General features: G+C 40.3%; 1 protein-coding gene and 1 long non-coding RNA gene across 3 annotated transcripts in view; both read right to left on the reverse strand.

Moving 5' to 3' along the window:
* LOC307219674 overlaps positions 1 to 17,214 on the reverse strand; it is a 586,866-nt gene that overhangs the window by 140,806 nt on the left and 428,846 nt on the right. The gene's annotated exons all lie outside the window — the stretch shown is intronic.
* The window catches only part of DOK6 (docking protein 6), a 181,391-nt gene that overhangs the window by 9,784 nt on the left and 154,393 nt on the right, over positions 1 to 17,214 (reverse strand). The window contains exon 8 of one of the 2 annotated variants that reach the window (XR_013840470.1): positions 4,234 to 4,519. Coding sequence is in view for 1 of the 2 variants with exons in the window: in XM_079982984.1 (XP_079839110.1) it covers positions 4,380 to 4,519 (140 nt within the window). In the remaining variant the exon portion in view is untranslated. Of the gene's footprint in view, positions 1 to 4,139; positions 4,520 to 17,214 lie in introns of those variants that run through there. The other variant, XM_079982984.1, reaches the window with a different exon arrangement.

Genomic DNA, 17,214 nt, shown 5'->3' on the forward strand with positions numbered 1-17,214 from the left:
TTCACTTCTGACCAATCATGAATAGCACTGGTTGTTAGCTTTTGTGAGTAAGACGTACATTGGTAAATACATATCATGGATAGTTGTTCTCTTTCAACCGACCCTTATTGGTTGAGAACAGTAGAAACAATGATAAGTTGGAGCATGAAGTTGTTACAGCAAGTGCCACGTTTTTAACCAGTGCTTTTCTTTTAGAAAAGGAGATACTGGTACTGCATACCCATGAGTACCCCCAGAAAAAAGGCTCTGCATTGGAGCATGATGCATGTGGGCATTCCTATTAGTAGAATATATAATAAAACTGTGGGGCAGGGTGGGGGAAAGAAGTGGTTTCCATTAAAAAATATATCAAAGAATGCTAATCTACTTAAATTGTAATAAGAACACAGTCCAAGCCAAATGGATGTACAACATGCATCAGTGTTGTATAATAACTGACTTGGAGAAAATATGGGAAGTTTTTCAGCTGCATTAGTGAAATCTAGCTTTGTATCACTAATGTTATGCAAGGCCTATACAGGACTGGTTCTTGTATACAAAATATTTTTGACCAGGGAAGGATTTCTCACATGCTACATACAACTCCTTATTTTAAAATGACAAATGTCAATAACCACGGCTTCAAAAGAAGACAGGGGGCAACAGCTAGAAACAGAAATTCTGCATTGTGGTGGTAGGTAGCTCAACACTTCTCCACAGAGAAAGCTGGTCTCTCTGGGTAGTAGAAACACGGTGAGTGAGATAAAAGAAGAGTAAGTGACAGAGACAGGGGGCGTGATTAATTCCATCAGATCACACACTGGTTTCATTCAGCAGCTGTTCACTGAGGTGTAAAAGTCTGCAATCTATTACGACTGCAGGAATGGCTTGGGGGAAGGAATATTTCCCACCCTAATGTATCAATAAATGTTTAATCAAAGCAGACATTTCTTTCACACCATTTTAAAGAAATCTTTTCTTTCTGTCTTCAAATTCCAATAGATAAAACTTGATCTTACAGAGGTAGTAGGGAGAGGGAGAAGATTCTGACTCTTTTAACACATCCAGTGCTAGCCTCATAAAACAACGAAAGGCAGGAAACTCTACTGCTAAACAAGGCTGTCAGTTCTACAACGGAACAAAACACCCAGTCTGCTCACAGTGAATTTTCTTCCCTAAAATTTCAAGTGTTATGAGAATTGTTTTCTACACATTCATTACAATGAGCTTTATGAAGATTGAAGCACATGACCGGGGGGGGGGGACCTTTTGTGCATTTACGCTTATGCCTTTCACTGTGTCTGTCCCTTTATTGATTTCTAACATGTCTCATTTTGTTTGTTGTGGACTTATTAAAAACAGAACTCTTAAATGAGGGAGGAACACCTATCTGGTGCCCTTCTAGAATACGTACTCGTGAGTCATTATGAGTAGTTCAGGCCTTCTTGACAGTAGTATTTTCTAATTATTACATCCTTAACCCTAATTTGAAATAGAGGGGGCACATACTTCATATGTGCTCAGACATCCTGTCTTTAACTTACAATTTTCAAAGTGTGATCCAAAGCTGTTGACACAGTTTCACAGCTGAGACTTTTGTGAAATTACACTTTAGTTATAAGGGCATTCAGTTGTCCATTTTCCCAATGATGCAGGTTAAAGACTTTTTTTTTTTTTGCAGTACCTTGCAGTGGAAATTCACATGGAACTGAATTATTGGAAGGGCTGAAGCAGAACCCCTCCCAGCCTGAAGGCTCATGGTGCAGTTCAGAAACTGCAACTCTGGTCAAGTTATTTGGAGCATGTGCCTCCATTTTTGTTCACACTAAACTAGCTTGTTTCTTAACGGCTTACTACATTTAAAGCCTAAAATGTTTGCGTCTGGGTTATTGAAAGGTCTGTCATTTCTAGAATGCTTCTGATTCCCCTTAGAGGTCAGCCGCTGAGATCTTGCTTCATGACCCTCCTATGTCTAGAGAACATTTGGTAGATAAGTAAATCCACGTACATCGGACTTAGTTTGAACTGCTGATTTTGGCCATTAGAGCTTTTCATAGTTCAGGGCCAGGGGATATGAAGGACAGCTTGCCTTCATGCATACCCACCCAGCAGGCACAGCCCAAGAAATTTGGCTGCTTGTGGTGAAGGAGAATAGGACACCTCCTCCCTATCCCATGTTAAAAAGCCAGCCGGACTGGGAGTTGAATTTCACTTCAACACTGGCAATAGGGCAGCATCTTCCACCATACCTGCAGCAGGCTAGTTTAGGGCACCCAGGACATGCCATATGATATATACACAGCCATGTCCTACAACAGAGGGGACTGTCCAGGGAGCTCAGAAGGAACTACCAGGTAGGCTATTGCTCCTGATCCTGTTACATCTGCCACCTGAGGCATTCACCTTACTCTGCCTAATGGTAGGGCCAGCCTGAATATTAAGGTATGTGGCAGAGAAATCCCTGGGTTCTCTTGCTATCTGATGGGAGGGTGCGTTTCCTCAGTGCTGGCACCCTTAATTTGGAATGCTTCTTCCAAAGATGTTTGCCTGACGCCTGCGCAGATGCCATTTTGGGGAAGGTATTTTTTCATTTCCACAGACTTAGTTATTATTTTATGCCACTTCCTTTCATCTTTGGTTATATATTTTAACAATGCATTTTAATTTTTGAACTTTGCTTGATGTTTTTAACTTTACATGCTGCCCTGTGAAGATGTTGCTCTTTTTATTGTCTTACTCACAGTCATAACTGCATAATTTTGGAAGGAGGTGGGGGAATGCTAGGCCAAAAGCAGCTTTTTATTTTTAGAAAATGATACTATGATAGAGGTATAAGAATGGCACCAGTAGTGGCCAGCAGTCAATCAATTATTTAATTTCTTAAGTTACAGTAGATCTCTGTTATTTGAAGACCTAGCTGAATAAATTGTGTTGTCCTAGAATGCGATAGGCATTAGCATTACTGCAGAACATACAGTTTCCTAGTGATTGTTGAAATCCTGTTGTCTCACATTTATTCTACTCATAGGTGCTGCCATTTATTTTTTAATCTTTAGAAAAAGACTGAAAGTTTTGGGAACAGTGAGCTGTTGTGATTTCAGGAAGACTAAAAAACACACAGTTCAGTTTATTTTCATGTGGCTGTCCACTGTAGGAGACTGTAAAAAATCAACGTTGCAATGAGACAAATGGCTGTGAAATTTAATCATGACTAGCCTATGGTTGTATAGCAGAGTTAGACACCAGACAAGGAATCTAGAACAAAATTAATGTTGACGAAGAGAACAAATCCATATTAACCAAGAAGACTTGAATAATAAGAACAGAACTTGAAATTGTAGTTATTTCTTCCAGCCCAAGCATCTTGCCCTATAAAACTATATAGAAATTGGGCTGCTGCCTAGCAATGTAATATCAATTTTCTCACTTGCACAGTATACAGAATTAAAAGTATACTGACTATAAATTCAGACTTCACTATTTAAATATTATCTACAATGGGAAGACTTTGACAATGCTTTGTGACAGTCTTCCCTTGATATCTCCCCAATGGGAAGTTTTGGATTATTAGGTTCAGAGTACACAACAGCAGAATCTGGGCATAAAAATTCAGTGTGGGAAATATTCTAGGCATATGACCTCTTAACACACAACACAATCTATTTTCTGAAAGGCTACTAAGCACCGCCATCCCATCCCATTGACAGTATCTATCTCTATATCTATCTTGTGTATTAACTGTAGTGATGAGAACCTGATTAAGAGTCACTGGTGCCTCCTCAGAAATTCCACTTTGGGCTACCGTCCTAAATCCCATGCATAAATCCCATTGAAGTAAATGGGAATAAACTGTGCATAATTGGTAATAGGACTGCATACTTCCTTCTAAAGTATATTTCAAATTTTGTATGCCTGGTACCATTTCTGCAAGAATGACTCAGTTGGTAGACTGATGCCTAGGATATAAAGATGGCTACTGTCATGGATGAGCAAGCTTGACAGCTTAATTGATCGGCAAGAGCCTCACATTGAAGACGTAATGTTTTGCTCCTCACTCCCCCAAACAGGCAGCATCTGTGGTTGTGCAGAAACTTCAGCTGCACACCATCAGTACTGCAAAGGAAATTCTTCTTTCTTCTTTTTCACATTTTTCTTTTAAAAAAACCCAAAACATATGGACAAAACCAAATACAAAAGTTAAATAAATAAAACACTTAGACTCTGCCTCAGGGAAGCAGTGATCCAAGATTTCACCTTCACTGTTGCAGCCTGGAGACATGTGTCCTCAGTTTTCACTACGGCTTGTCTTCTGTGGACACCGAGGAAACGGCAAGTGACTTCCAGGGCCTACAGGCAGGTTTCCCACTAGACTGTCTCTCTGGTTAGACACAGGGTGTGTGTCATTGGATGAGGCCTGAGCTGTAGCTGAATCCATAGCTGCTAGACAGTGACATGCGTGGCCCGTGCTCCTCATCCTGCTCTGAGGTGTAGCTGGGAAATGTCTGTGCACGAGTCACTTTTGTTGAGCTGAGGCTGTGACCTGAAAGGAAAGGAGTGGGGAGGGGAAGGAGACAAATCTCATAAATATTGTTATATTTTAACAATAATCAGACAGCGTTATAATATTACACATCAAATGAGAATACACATACGTCTTAACAGTTTACTACCTGGGTGAATTAACCTTTGCTTTTGAAACCTTCAATGAAATATCATGGCTTAGATGTCTTTTGGCTTCAGGAAGCCTTTGTGTTAAAATGTAAACCAGCAGATGATTAATGAATGGGAAGTCATCAATCTATGCAGTTTGCTGGGATACTAGAGGCTGATTATAAGTTGCTTCTAATAGGCATTACTCTCCCACCAGATTCCACTTGCTGTGCTTATAATACACCAGAGGTTGCATCAGAATACACTGTGAACTTGATGATGCCTCCTTTAGAAAGATGCCACCTGGCCTAAACTTTTGTGCTTGTTACTGCAGAAATGCCAGTGTCATCCTGAAGATGTAAATCTTGTCCCCATCATCCTGACTTTTTAAATGTTCCCCAGTGGACTCTTGATGCAGACGTTTTATTTGTACTGATAAAGTTCATAAGGAAACAAGCAACTTTTTATTCCTCTCCCTCCAAAAACAAAAATGCACATTCAAGATATTGCAGGCTGGTTCAGTTCATCACAAAACATTTTTACAATGCCTAGCCATAATTTTTAAGTGGGAAATTATTTGACGCCACCTACAAAAGACGCTGTGGCGCTGTGGGTTAAAGCCTCAGCGCCTAGGGCTTGCCGATCGAAAGGTCGGCGGTTCGAATCCCTGCGGCCTGGTGCGCTCCCGCTGCTCGGTCCCAGCACCTGCCAACCTAGCAGTTCGAAAGCACCTCCGGGTGCAAGTAGATGAAAAGGGACCGCTTACCAGCGGGAAGGTAAACGGCGTTTCCGTGTGCGGCTCTGGCTCGCCAGAGCAGCGATGTCACGCTGGCCACGTGACCCGGAAGTGTCTCCGGACAGCGCTGGCCCCTGGCCTCTTAAGTGAGATGGGCGCACAACCCCAGAGTCTGTCAAGACTGGCCCGTACGGGCAGGGGTACCTTTACCTTTACCTTTACAAAAGTTCTATGAATAATAATAGTAGCAGAATCTGGTAGTGATTAAGTAGTTATAAACATCTGAAACAGAGCTATGTGTATTTGGTTTTACCTAAAAAGACAATAAAAGTTCCCAAATCCTAGGGTGGTGGTGGAGGCATGGTGGGGAGAAATGACAGTAGGTCATAGCCATGATAATTGTTCACATATCACATGATTTCTCTGCACTTGACTGATGTGTTTATCACCCTGCCTTATGCTTTTTCTTGTCGTCAGGGCAGGGATTGAGAGCTTGTGGCCCTCCAGTTGTTGTAAGACTACAAATCCATTAGCAGCAACTAGCATGACCAATGGGCAGGGTTGATAGGTGTTGTAGCATCTGAAGGGCTATAGGTTGCCTCTTCCCTGATCTTTTCTTCCACTGTCACCTGTAGCCAAACAGATTGTTCAGGCTTGCAACAATGCAACCTGTTTGGTAACAGTTAACATGAGTGTACACTCCATGACCCATGACTTCCTCATTCAAATGACCTTCAATTTAAAACAAGAACAAACAAACAGACAAACTAATGGTGCTGTTCAGCTTTAGTAATTCCCAACAGATTACTGCAGGTCTTTTTTCATCTGGAACTCACTGGAACTATGTTCTGGCACCTCTCAGGCGGGCGCAGGGCCGGATTTAGGTTTGATGAGGCCCTAAGCAACTGAAGGTAATGTGGCCCTTTATATGTCCAGTTGTCCTTTGTCAACAACAAATTGTCGCTGGTTTTTTGTGTTGAATATATGCTATATGGTAATTTATGGACCTAATAGGTCTTTAAAGCCATTTGCACATAACAAAATATGTATTTTATCAAAGTAATTGTTGAACTGAAATACAACATAGGAGCCTTCACAACACAAAACACTGTTGCTGTATGTAGGTTTTATTTTGTTTTTTAATCTTATATTTTGGAAATGTACATCCAGTTTTTCCCCCTTTAATTTTTTTTGGGGGGCTCCCCCAAGAGAGTGGGGCCCTAAGCTATACTTTGTTTAGCTTATACGTAAATCCGGAACTGGGTGGGTTCCATTGACATTATAAGAGAACAAGGGAGACATTCATGGTGAGTTCCGGCACCTCTTTTTCTAGAAAAATAGCACTGGCTAAACTTACTATAACACAACCTGTTAGTAGACAACTTACAGTGATTTCGAGTTCATTCCCAGTGTAAAATTTCCGCTTCTAGCAGCCAAGCCATTTATAAATAATGCATACAACTGTTTTCATATAAAGGGGGAATGTAATACATGCTTGATTCATGAGTTTGTGTGACAGATAGTTTAGATCTTGTCAATAATTTAGCAGTATTTAGGAACAGGATTTTTGTTCCAATTGAGAACAGCACTTTTGTAGTCAGCAACCGGGAGACAAATGTTCCTTTTCAAGACCGTATTGTTTCACTGGGGGCTGATTTGGGGCTGGTAGGTCACCAGGGCTCTAAACTTGGTTCTAGTTGCTCCCGTTTTTATGTACACTTTGATAACACTCTGTCCCTGCAGGAATTTATATAACAAACAGCCAACTAATCAAAGCAACAATAGTAATTGTAATAATGGAAGGGGAACTGCAGGAGGCTGAGGCAGGCAAGGGCCCACAGCCAGATCCCTAGCTGGCCATGTGGGGCTTGTTAGCTCTGAGTGGAGGGGTGTGATTTCTCAGCTGGAGTAGGCTTGGAACAGGTGAGGGTCACATGCCTTGTGAAACCCAGATGCTGCAATCAGCATGCATAGCATAAAAGGGTAGCAGAGCGGAAGTGTTGGGTGTGCTTAACTACCCAGGCTGATGGACCTTGACTTGGCTGCTCCAGGACCATGCTTCAGTTTGGACTTTGGACACATGGATTGACTCTGCGCTGGAGACTTTACAATACTGACTTGCTGCCAGGTAGGCCAGAGTCAGGGACATTTGTATTGAAAATAAAGTGCCTGCACCAAACAAAGGAAATGGTGAAGCTGACCTCCAAAGCACTTTGTATTTATCACTCATAATTTCAAAGGAATTTCAAAGGAAAATGTAACCAATCCACTTTAAGTTGTTTAATTGCAATGGTTCAGTTGCCATCAATTTTTAGAGAACACTTGGAGTGCTTATTCCTTTATTGTTGAGCCTTACACTGCAAGTCTCTGCATGTCTGTTGAGAGTCTCACTGAATAGGACTTTCTGCTATGTGCCTGATCATTCTCAGTTTACATTGTTGTTGATTAATATCCCACCTTTTCCCTTTGACAGGGACTCAACACAGCTTACAACTAAATTTTATTTCAGTCCACTTACCTGTTTAAGGTGTTGTACAAGCCTGTAAAGTAGGTTAGGTTGAGAGGTTTTAATTGGCTCAAGGTGACCAGGTGAGCTTTACAGGGAAGCTGGGATTTGAACCTGATACCTGAGTGTGTTACTATGTGTATTGGGCAGGCTGTGCGGGGGCAATACAATGATGCTTGGTATCAAAACTGGAATGCTAAAAGCAGGTAACCTCTTGAAAGTTCCAGAGGGCACAAAACACCACAGCTTGATTTTTGTGTGCTTCATTGTGTGGGGGCCACAGAGTGCTTTGTATTGGAATTGTGTTTGGAAGTCTGGTGTTGTACTTTTTCAGATGAAGCTAAATTTCTTCCATGCTTTCACCTCCATATCACTAAACTGGAGGAAGGGAACTTAATTCTGTGGTTTGTCTTGGGTGCCAAAATGTCTTGGGTCGGCCTTGATCCTACATACTGTAAATAACCTGCAAATTTGCAGCATTTTTATAATATGCTAATACTATTGTAATGTAATGGGAACACAGATATATTTCCGTGCTTGCCAGTTTATCAATCTACTTGTATCATCTAGACAGCTCTTTAATAGGGTTTTTTGGGGATGGAGGTGCTCCACTGGGTAATATCTTGGCTACCATCTTTTCTTTCTCTTTCTCTTTAAGTTAGTCTCTTGCAATTTATAAAAGCTGGGGGGGGGGGTGTTATGACCAAAGCACCGTAAGGTAAAGTGTCATTTTTATCTGAAGAGCTGATAGTAGGTTTTTTTCCTTTCATAGCTTGTGAATTTGTACTAAGAAAGAAAGATCTGTAGCAACTTCAGAGTCAATGGGGAATTTGGATTACAAGCTATTAAGGAGTTGAAAGAAGAACATTAATGGATATTTGAAGACTAAGATGAGAGCAAATGCTCCTGCTCATACAATCACTTAGATCTCTCTGGATTGTGAAAGTGATCCCTTCAGATCAGAAAAGTTCATAAAAATCTTTAAGAAAATTTCCATTATTACTGCAAATTCCTATATATTTGCAGAAAGGCATGGAAATAGCATTGCTACACTTTGGAGAAAGTGTGTTTCAGAGGTGCATCAAATTCTATTTTTTGTAGTCATTTTGTGAAGAAATGTGACACAAGGGGATGGGGGGGGGAGGAAGTCCTATGCCCACAGTTAATTTCCACTGGGACAAATGAAAACACTTATTTCCAGAAAATCAATTATTATTGCTGCTGCTATTAAGGACATAAAAAAACTTTTCATGAGAGAAAGTTTTCAGAACAACATACTCAGAATAAGCGCATATGAAATAATAGTTTGTCATGTATCCAGATTCTGATCCAAATGTATTTTGGACCACAGCTATAGCATACTTAAGCAAGATCTGAAATCTTGTCAACATCCTATAACCTTCTTTGAAACATTAAGTGCCGGCTTGCGTATGTGTGTGGGTCATTATGAATCAAATATCAGTGAGAAACCTTCATATCAACAATATACAATTTATTGAAGTTAAGTTCATTCATTCAGCTGATATTGAATCATCATGTGATATACATGCACGTGTTATCTGATGCTTTCTGGTCTTTATTTTCTAGTCTAAGGCTCATGAAAATGTGATGCCTTGCTTAATAGCCTAAGCTGTTCATTGCTTTATATTTTGCTGATGATCCTCTTCATTTTCAGTACTGATCCATTTGTGCCTGCCTGTATTGTGACTATATTTGATTAAATGTGGTTGTTTATGGCTAGTGGTAAGATTCAGCAGTAAGGAAACGGGGAAGACTTTCATTTTCATTAAAACAACTGTTTGGCATTTTAGTCTGAAGTACGAAATGTGGCTGTGGTGTAAAATGAGCATGAAAAGGCAAAAGAGGAAGACAGTTATTGAACACTCTGGTAGGAATATAATGATTCACCCTTTGTGATAGTGCCTAGGGACTTCAGTTTATGGGCATGAACAAATAAGATAAAGTATAAAAAAAAAATGGGAAAAATAGTTTATATTGGAATGACCTTGAATGACCTGAGATGTGAAGGAAGATATAAAAGTAATGAAAGAAACGCAAACAAACCAACCAACAGAAAGTGATTGTTGTGCCCAGGCACAACCCAAGCAATAGCAAGAAAACATTATATGAATCAGTGTATTGCTGATTTCACATCTAAGCAGATTTATAAGATAATTTTTTTTTATATCCTTGAAAATTACCTCTAGTACCTTGCATTCCAATAGGCACCTTTTACCAGCAGTGATGGATTTTTGATTTACTGTTCTGATAGTTCATATTACTTTCCCTTCGTCTCCAGTCATGCCATTGTAATTAATCAGATGCACCCTTATCAACTGCTCTATATAAATACTTATCTATCCTATTGGATCTCCCTGTTGGTTGTGGCAATAAAATTGCAAGGTGGATGTAATATTAACATACTAATGTGATCTGCGAAATATTTCTCTGCTGGAAATTATTTACTACATAGTGAAGACCCGAGGAAGCTTTGGTAGTGGATTCCTGCAAGTTCAAGTGGGGACTTAGAAAGCTATGGATGGAAGGTAGTGTTTTGGCTGCCCCTTTCCTCCCTTCTCAGCGCTGTGATTCGAGGACCCGCCACCCGCTTGAGGATAAGAAAGACACATGGACGCAGTATATTAGGTTAATGGACTTAAAAAGGCCACAACTTTATTGATTACAGCATGTGAGAGGTATTGGCTTAGGCATTGGATAAAACAACAGAGTGTGACTCCATCCCCTCAGGAAGGGGTGAGTCTAGCAAGGGTTAACCACCAGTAGGAGGAGCCTGTTGATGCAAATACAACTGTAAGCTCCCCCTGATGTCACCGGGGGTTGTGCCATGACCCTAGCCACCAGCAAGGGCGTCAGACAGGATCCACAACTGCTGGACTCCTTTAACAGAATACCCATAAAGTGGAGGGGTAGGCGATGGCCACACCCTGCCCTCCAATACACAAACATATTCCAATGCCTAACTGCCAATACCTAAAAGTTGTGACGATTTGCTACGAGGTAGGTGAAAAACCAAGTGGCTGGTGCCAATTTGCCAGTTGGATAAAAATTCCTACCAGGCCCCTTGGACAACCAAGGTGACCAACCACAGGTCCATAGCAAGGTCAAGAACGAAGCAATGAACTAAAGGGAGGGTGGGCGATCCGTCGAAACCCAGAAGCGCAATGAGGGGGAAGCGCCGCTGCGGTCGCATTTGAGCAGCTAAACCCTGCCCCCAAGCCTCCCCCCGATTGGTTGGCTGCCAGGGGGCGTGGCGTGGCAGCAGGCACATCTGAGCAGGGGCCGGAACGCCCCCTGCCAAACGCGGGAAACGGCTCCCGCTCACAACTCCTCCCCTCTGGGAGGAGGAGAGGCTCAACCAAGAAATGTGTTGGTGCTGTTAGCCTCTTGGATTTGGAGGGGGTAATCTCTCTGCTTCAAACAGAGAGGGAAAAGGGACTGATCTAGCTCAGGAACAGATATATGGGCATTTGTATATTTAAACATCAACTTAGCTTCCTCCTTTCTCACATCTACCAGTGTGTGTGTGTGTGCGCGCACACGCTGGCATCAGCTGCTGTGAATGAATGGTTTGTCTACTATCTATCCCCTGACTATTGGATCTTATGACTTGGGAGAGAAGAGGGCTGCCAAGGATGTGACAGAAATTCCTTCCTGTCCTGCCCAGCTGCCAAATTAGCTTCACTTGTAACCCTGATGCAGACAGACCAAAGTGGCAACAGAATATATAGTTGGTGATGGGCTATGTGGTGTTCAGCATCTGCATTATCAGAAACGCTGCAAGGGTTTGATTGCACAAGCTACTCCTGGAGAAGTATAGTTGCAATCTTGCTTGACCTGAAATTCCTACTGACTTCAATGGGACTTTATTAAAATAATATCATTTGTTTGTTTATTTAAAACAGTTCTACTTTAAAACCATTCAAAAGTATAGCGTAATAATTTTAAAAACCCTATTGATTTAATTAGCACAAAACAAACTTTTGGTGTTTCCTGGAAAACATTGTTATGTTTGTGGTGTGTGATGAAATGGATCAGAACTGGCTGGTGCAGATATGCACCAGCATTAATATAATGGACCCAATTAAAAATGTCTCCTACTTCTCCCCAGACACTTCTCCCTTTTCAGATTTTTGAGGACTGCAGGCTTTGGAGAGTCCCTGGAGTGGTTTTTCTTCTAGTCAAAAATGTCTTTAGCTAGTAGTGTTAGGAATTCTCAAACAAAGTAGTTGAGTAACCTGTTATAAAGCTGAACAGTTCAGCAGACAGAGGATGAAGCCAAGCCAACATTACAGCAGGTTCTTTACTCCCCATTCCGGCATTCACAATTTAAATAACAGACGTGAATTACCAATGTGCCTAATTTCCAATTTAATGTTGCCATCTGCAGGGATATCCTGTTCTTTATAAATTTATTGTGATGCATTCAACTGGGAATCTGAAGAGTAGGTCTGTGCAGCCAAATCCTAAATTGGGCATATTTCACACCCTTGCCTTAAAGAGATGAAGGGTTTATCTTTTTTAACAGTAAACTCAATTCCTCTGTTTCTAAAATGCAGGATAGCAAATAACTTCTAAGGAAAAACAATTTTGGGCCTAGTTTTCTTAGGTTTTGTATGCACTGCCATTTTACAAAGTTTTGATTTTTGTTGTTGTTGTTAAACAGAAACGCCCTTAGATCCGCCTGTCTGAAATTTTGCTAGGTTAATTCTCTTGTATGTCTGCAGGTTTCATGCACCTATGTTAAAAAAAAGACCCAGAAAGTTATGGCTGCTGGTGTAGTAAAAGCTTACTATTATGAATTGAAGCAGCTTTCTAAATGGAAGTGTATTGGGAAGCTTTTAATGTTTCACATTTTATTATTTTTTATATTTTGCTGGAAGTCACCCAGAATAGCTGGGGAAACCCAGCCAGATGGAAGGGATATTGTTGTTATTATTATTTGAAACAAGCATTGTTATTCAAATTTGGAATTGTTTCCTATTCAAAGAAAAGTTGGTTTTCAAATATGGTTTTAGTACATTAGGAAATAGTAAAAAAGAAGAAAATGGTAATTCATCCTTTGCTATAAATAACTAGATACAACAGCAAATATACCCAGTATACTTTATGGATGCCAGTTTTACTCAAAGATTAAAAGCAAACAAAAACTACAGAGCATAAGGAAGGTCAGTTATGTAACAAAGGAGAAATAACCAATAATCCACCAAAATCACAATGAGCAACAGTTGCATTTACAGTTTGTCTTCTTGGAAAATAAGACTAAAAGTAATTCCACTATAATAACCATATTTCACTTTTAGTTAAAGCCAAATCAATCGGAGAACAAAGCTAAGTGGTGTACTCAGCTGAATGCATCAGGCTGTGGCTGAAACAGCTGAAGTGTGGGATAACAATGCCATTAATGATAATGCATAAATGATTTCTACTGAAACAATACCAAGAAATTATTATAATGGAACTCAGCCCAATAATGACTAAACCACCTTGATTACTCAGGACATTGATTCGGCATGATCAAAACCATCCCATTTCCAACCTTAGTGGCTGTTGTTTTTACAGTTTCTAGCTACAGATTTTTACTTTTATTTTTCTTACCCTAGAGAGTCAGCATAGCCCCAGGACTATTATGCATTACTGAGGGTTCTGCTCTGCCTTCTGTGTACTATAGTCACTTACTCTGCAGCTGTCGGTTCTCCACTGGCTTAGAAACCAATAGGCTATTTGTTCTTTTGTAGGGTAATTTTCTTTTCTTTTCTAGTATGTCTTGAGCCGAATCATATTGTGCGGAATGACAGGCTAAGTAAAATATGGCTCCCCCATCCTCCCTCTTGGGCTGCTCCTTGTCTGTGGCACTTCCCACATCCTGCTCCTCTTCATTAGACAGCAACAGTCAGCCCATTTGGGATCATGGGACAAGTCATGACAAAAATATCCATAAATGGAGAGCCTACCACCTTTCTAGGTAAATGGTTCCACTGTTGATCGGCTATTACTATTAAGATGTTTCTCCCAATGTTCCAAAAGGATACAAGAGGATAGCCAAAACCTATCCTCTTGTAATTTAAGTCTATTCAATGTAGTCCTGCCCTCTGGAATAGCAGACAAGAAGTATTTGCTTCCTTCTATGTGGCAGCAATTTGCATATGGGGACCAATTTGTGTATAGCATGTCTCTCCTTAGTCCTCTCTTCAGCTGTAATGGTGGTGCTGGAAACCCACTGGATGTGCAGGACTTCAGTGCCCTATTTGGAAGTAAGTGGTTTCCAGGGGAGAAAGCCATTGGCAACGAGACCCAAGCTGTTAGTTTAAACAGCAAATTGTGTCAAACAGATTGAAACAATGAAACAGCAATTCAGGCACACACAGAATTACAGAATTGTTACTGTTATCAAGAAATAAACTTATTTACTTATAGAAGTATTTATATACTGCTCTCTTGCACAACATCAAGACAATGTACAGCAAAATAAAACCTTTAAAAGCAACACAAAACAATTGCTAAAATGGCTGGCTATGCTAGAAACACACACACACACACACACCACCAACAACAACAACAACTGCATAGACCTGTTAGCAGAAACTTGCATTTGGAATCATGGACTAAGATATAAACATAAATGAGAATATATGATGTGAATTCGGACTGTCAGAATCTAAAAGACTTTGTAATATAAATAGTTAAATTGGGCACCTTTTTGTTGTTGTTGTCCAAAACCCCAGTATCACAGATGTCGCCTCAAGGGACATTTGAGAAAGCAAACCTGTAGTGGGTTTCAGATGACTTGTTTCTAATAGTCTGAAAATGTAATGCAACTATACATTCTCAGGTTGTTACCCTGAAGGAGAACGTTGCTAATTAAATAGTTTTACATTATATCTGGGCTTTTTTCTGGGTGCCTGTTTTTTGTCTTATTCTATTACTTAGATTTATTTTTTTTAATCTACTGTCTGATAAGCTAAGCTAAGCTCATGGTTTTCAATAAGGAAACCTTCGGTCCTGAGTATAAATTTCCTAAGAATCTGTCCACATTTTCCTTTGCCACCTGCTTTTTTCCAATATGTTGTCTTTGCCTTTTCCACAGCAGTCACAAGTAAAAAAGATGGCCCATCTGTTAAATGCTTTTGTCTACCCACTGACAACCAGAATATGTATTCTGAAAGACCAGGGAGAGAAAGGATACAATGACATGTTTTGGTTTTTGCTATTACAGCAGCTTGCAATAATTCTCAGAAATTAATATTTATCATGTATCCACTCACTGATTATGAATCAATTTGTGTGATTACCTTTATTTCAGCTAAAGTAATGTATTTAGGTATATAATTATATGAAGATAAGCTGACTGTTAACAAAGCACTTCTTCATGCTAAAATCCAATTACTACTTAGCATAACATTCAAATGCGAGTGTATTTTTAAGCAGTGAGTTTTGAAGCTGGTAGGGTTTTCAGAAAGCTTATCTGCAAATTCTCTTTCAGTACAAAATAAAATATGCCACTCAGTCAATTAGATGCAGCCTGATCCTATATACATCATGTGAACAGTGACTTAAAACAGCGTTGCTTCGGTCACATCAAATGTGAACCATGACTCTCCTGCACTCCCTTTAAAGCCAAGGTGGAGAACCTGAATGAAGCTTGAGGCCAGTCATGCGTCTCTCACCAGCCCTCTGTTCTATAGGCTAACTCCTATTTCATGCACTGTCTCTCTGGGAACTGTTTTCTTCAATGCAAGAGGCAGAGTTGGGATGGAGTAGCCCAGAGGGGGGGAAAAGTGCAACTCTGCACTGCTGCAGGTTCTGGGACTGTCCATCATTAGCTGTAACCCTACATCAACTGTCATCAATGCCTGCTGTAGAACAAACCACTACAGCCTCTCAGGTGCAGAGGGATCCATAACACAAATGATTCCATTGTTGCTGAAAGGCTTTCAGTGTTGTATGTCACCTCTCATTTGCTCTCTGCTCCTATCCCATCCCAATCCTCCTTTGCTTTTCTATGCCACCCAATAGGTCGTGTCCATTAGCGATGCAATCACACTACTGCACCACTTTGGTTTACACTGCTGTATGCTCCTTTCTCGCTTACTTTTGGCCATGTGGTGTTGCTTTTGAATGTCTTCTATCCCTACTGTTGTGATAAGTAGTAGTGAAGAGTATTTGGCTATCAGAACTGAATAATTGTCCAGGGGGGATTACTTCCAGCATGAAATATGATGGTACCAAAATGATATCAAGGTCTGTGCTAGGCAAGACTTGTTGGAGACAGCATCCTACAGTGCAGGTGCCACCACTAAGCAAGCCTTTTCTTTGGTAGCCACCCACGGCACCACAGATGACGGGACAACCAAAAGTGCATGTGTTGAGGAAATCACATGGCGAGACAATGAGTCCTTCAATATCTTTGTTCCCAGCCATGAAGGGTGCTAAATGTCAAAATGAGCACTGATGACAAGATGGGAGCCAGTGGAGTTGACAAAGCACAGGCAAAATGTGAGCTCGTAACACCCAGTCCCAGTTTATAGCCTTGCAGCTACATTTTGGACTAATTGTACTTTCATACCATCTTCAAATGCAGCCCCAAGTATAACACATTACAGTAGCCTAATCTGGACATTTTTAATACATGGGTCTGAGGCCAAGCTATTTTTGCCTAGAGCTTCTCCTTGTTTATATTTATTGCTTGGTGCTGACAAATCCAACCTAAGCTGGAAAGAGACACAATTCTCCTGGTGGTGTTGCTTTCTTAAATGACTCTTCAAAGAGACACTTAAAAAAAGAGACCCTGAAGAGGAGAGCCTGGTTTATAGAGCATATACTAACTTTTAGATAATGAAGAGATATATGAACATAGAGCTAAGATGTGACACACAGTTTACCATTTTATTACCTATAATTTGTCTTCCTGGGCCTGCATTGGTTTATTCATGCTTTTACTGCTTACAAGTAATTCCCATTTGTCCTGTCTTCCTACAAATGTGGCAATATTATTGTTACTTTGAATTCTAATATTTACAGATTAGTATCATGATTCATTAATCAGTTATTCTTAGTGGAGTCTCAGGTGCCAGACCAGAGTACCCTCTTAAAGTCCAGGACTGACTTTATTTATTTATTTATTTATTTACTTATGAATCACTCAAGGAGGCTTGCAATAATTAAAATCACAGTGACTTAATTAGTGCAGCACAGCAACAAAATAAAAATATAGTAACAATAAAAAATAGGCAATAAGAGACAGCATGATAGCTAAGATGCAGACTTGTGTGAAATCACTTCAGTGTAGCAAATTAAAAGCTTGCCAATAAAGTGTTCATAAGGT

The sequence above is a fragment of the Podarcis cretensis genome (genome assembly GCF_951804945.1).
Source record: "Podarcis cretensis genome assembly, chromosome: 7".
Taxonomy (NCBI): Eukaryota; Metazoa; Chordata; class Lepidosauria; order Squamata; family Lacertidae; genus Podarcis; species Podarcis cretensis.